At 58.6% G+C, this 2440-nt stretch overlaps 1 protein-coding gene across 1 annotated transcript in view; it reads right to left on the bottom strand.

Annotated features, from left to right (window-relative positions):
* LOC104408648 (collagen alpha-2(XI) chain-like) overlaps positions 1-2440 on the bottom strand; it is a gene marked incomplete at both ends in the record, with an annotated part of 53599 nt that overhangs the window by 7964 nt on the left and 43195 nt on the right. Inside the window, 6 exons of the mRNA XM_010018306.1 lie at positions 455-566; positions 862-915; positions 1278-1385; positions 1602-1655; positions 1860-1913; positions 2074-2127. Of these exons, the coding sequence (XP_010016608.1) occupies positions 455-566; positions 862-915; positions 1278-1385; positions 1602-1655; positions 1860-1913; positions 2074-2127 (436 nt within the window). The remainder of the gene's footprint in view (positions 1-454; positions 567-861; positions 916-1277; positions 1386-1601; positions 1656-1859; positions 1914-2073; positions 2128-2440) is intronic.

Here is a 2440-nt window from a genome sequence, read left to right as displayed (position 1 = left end):
GTAAAAGCCATTCCCCTTGGCCTGTCCCTACATCCCTTGTCCAAGGCCCCTCTCCAGGTCTCCTGGAGCCCCTTTATGCACTGGAGCTGCTCTAAGGTGTCCCCTTCAGGAGCCTTCTCTTCTCCAGCTGCCCCAGCCCAGCTCTCTCAGCCTGGCTCCAGAGCAGAGCTGCTCCAGCCCTCGCAGCAGCTCCATGGCCTCCTCTGGCCTCGCTCCAACAGGCCCAAGTCCAAACTATCCTTATGTGCCAACAAGACCCAATTTTGGAGTTATGCCCATGAGACATAAAACTCCCTAATTATGGAGATTTGCCAATTCCCAGTACTTTCTATGACTCCTGCTGCCCCAGGTTTCCCACCAGGGCTGAGCCCCCCTTCTCAGCACCCAGCACCCAACCGCCGGGCTGTGGGTACACAGGGAGCCTGGTGGGCTGAGGCAGGCTCTCTCTATGTACTTGCCAGCAAACCTTCTTGTCCCTTCTCTCCTTTATGGCCTTTTCCTCCAACTTCCCCTGTAGCAGCTCCTGGTCCTGGTGCTCCAGGAAGGCCCCTGGGCCCAGCATCACCCTGCTCAGGGATGAAGACAGAGATGTCACCACAAAGAAGAGCAAGGAACAGTGATAACATGAGCTTCTGCTTGGAGATGACATGTTGCACCCTTTCACTGGGTGCCACAGACAGAAGTTCACTCTAGGGTGCTCAGGTGATGCCAAGTCTGAGCCCTGCATCTCAGGGGTCCTCAGCCACGGGGACACCCCTGTACGGCTTCTGCCCCCACAATGGCAAATAGAGCAGTGGATGCTGAGCAGGTTATGGGTGTTCCTGAGGTGCTTCAAGGAGGGACAGAGTTAGAGGCACTCACCTTCTGCCCCTGTGGTCCTGGCTCACCCAGGTCTCCAGCGTCACCAGCATCACCCTGCACGGAGGGGAAGTACAGCATCAGATGCAGTGCCTGCTCCCCAGCCCCATCCCAGGGCAGGGTAAAAGCTGAGCTCTGACTGCCAGGGGCTTCTCCACCCTGCTCTGGTTGGGATCTTGGTGCTGATGGCCCTGCAGCTCTGCCTGCACCAGGCGGTCACTTATAGCTGTGACTCAAAAAGCAAGTGAGGACACAGCAGCCAAGCAACACCTCGTCCAGCAAAGGGACCCCAAAGCATCAGCTCCCTCCTTCAGTGCGGCACCTCAGCCTGTCTGGGGCAGAGCTGGAGCTCTCCAGAACTGGTGGCACACACCTTTCCTGTCCCTGTCCCGCAGGCTGGTGGCACTCAGCACTCGTACCTCCTTGCCTGGCTCTCCATGTCTCCCTGGTGGTCCCTCTGGCCCATCTTCCCCTGGCTCCCCAGGGGCTCCTCTGATGCCTGGAGCTCCACCGGTTCCTGCCTCTCCCTGGACAGGATGAAGACAATCATTTCCCACCACCCCAGTTTTCCTCGCACCAGGTATCCAAACCATACCCAGCAACATAAACCTTGAGGCATAAGCACGCTGGGGGTGGGTTTCAAGCCACCCCACATGGGGTTAGGTCCTTGCCCACCCCTGCAGCAGTGGGGCCAGGGGAGCCCAGTGCCACCAGTATCACCGCAGCTCCCAGCAGGGACTGACCTGCTTGCCTTTGGGCCCCAGCTGCCCCTCTGCTCCTGGTGGTCCTGGTGGTCCCTGGGGACGAAACACACAGCCCAGCCCTGGCATAGGTTGTCCACCCCACACTGCACAAAGCCCTTGGCTCAGCTTTAGCCTTCTGGTTTCACTGAGGATCAGAAACCTCCTCTCTCCATTCCCCATCCTTGGAGAAGGTCCATAGGGAGAGATGAGCTGGAGCAGCCCCAGCCAAGGGGAGGACATGGCTCCTCAGTAATATACCTGCTCTCCATCCAGCCCGCTGACACCAGCATCCCCAGGAGGTCCCACATCACCCTGCCAGAGGACAAAGATGTTGGGATAGGTCGCCCATGCAGGCTCCCCACAGACCCAGCTGTCCTGGATACCCAGTGCCTGCAGGAGGCCTGGCAAGGCCTGGGCAGATCCTGACTCATGGGACCAGCAAGAGGAACCAAACCATATTCTCTATCCTTACCTTCTCTCCTCTCATCCCTGAAGGCCCTTCAGGTCCATTTGGACCTTCCCGGCCCTGCAAACAAACAATCCATGTTAGCAGTAAGGCTTTGCCTTAACTCAGGAGGCCTCTGCAGCTCCCAAGCATGGATCTGAGATGCCCCAGCACACCATGGGTGGAGAAGCCATGAACCAGCTTCCCTTCCCCTTCCCCTTCCTTCCTGCAGGAGCTTTGGGGAGCTCCAGCACAATTCCTGCACCCCATCCTACCGGCTGAGGCAGGAGGTTGTGTTGGGCATCAATGGAAGGAGCTGCATCTGCACTCACCGGGTACCCAAATGGACCAGCAGCACCAGCAGCTCCAGGAGCCCCTGGTTCTCCTGCTGAGA

The sequence above is a fragment of the Nestor notabilis genome, unplaced genomic scaffold, assembly GCF_000696875.1.
Source record: "Nestor notabilis isolate BGI_N333 unplaced genomic scaffold, ASM69687v1 scaffold10937, whole genome shotgun sequence".
NCBI lineage: Eukaryota > Metazoa > Chordata > Aves > Psittaciformes > Psittacidae > Nestor > Nestor notabilis.
The sequence above is the reverse complement of the archived record's forward strand: the minus strand, read 5'-3'. Positions and strand labels throughout refer to the sequence as shown.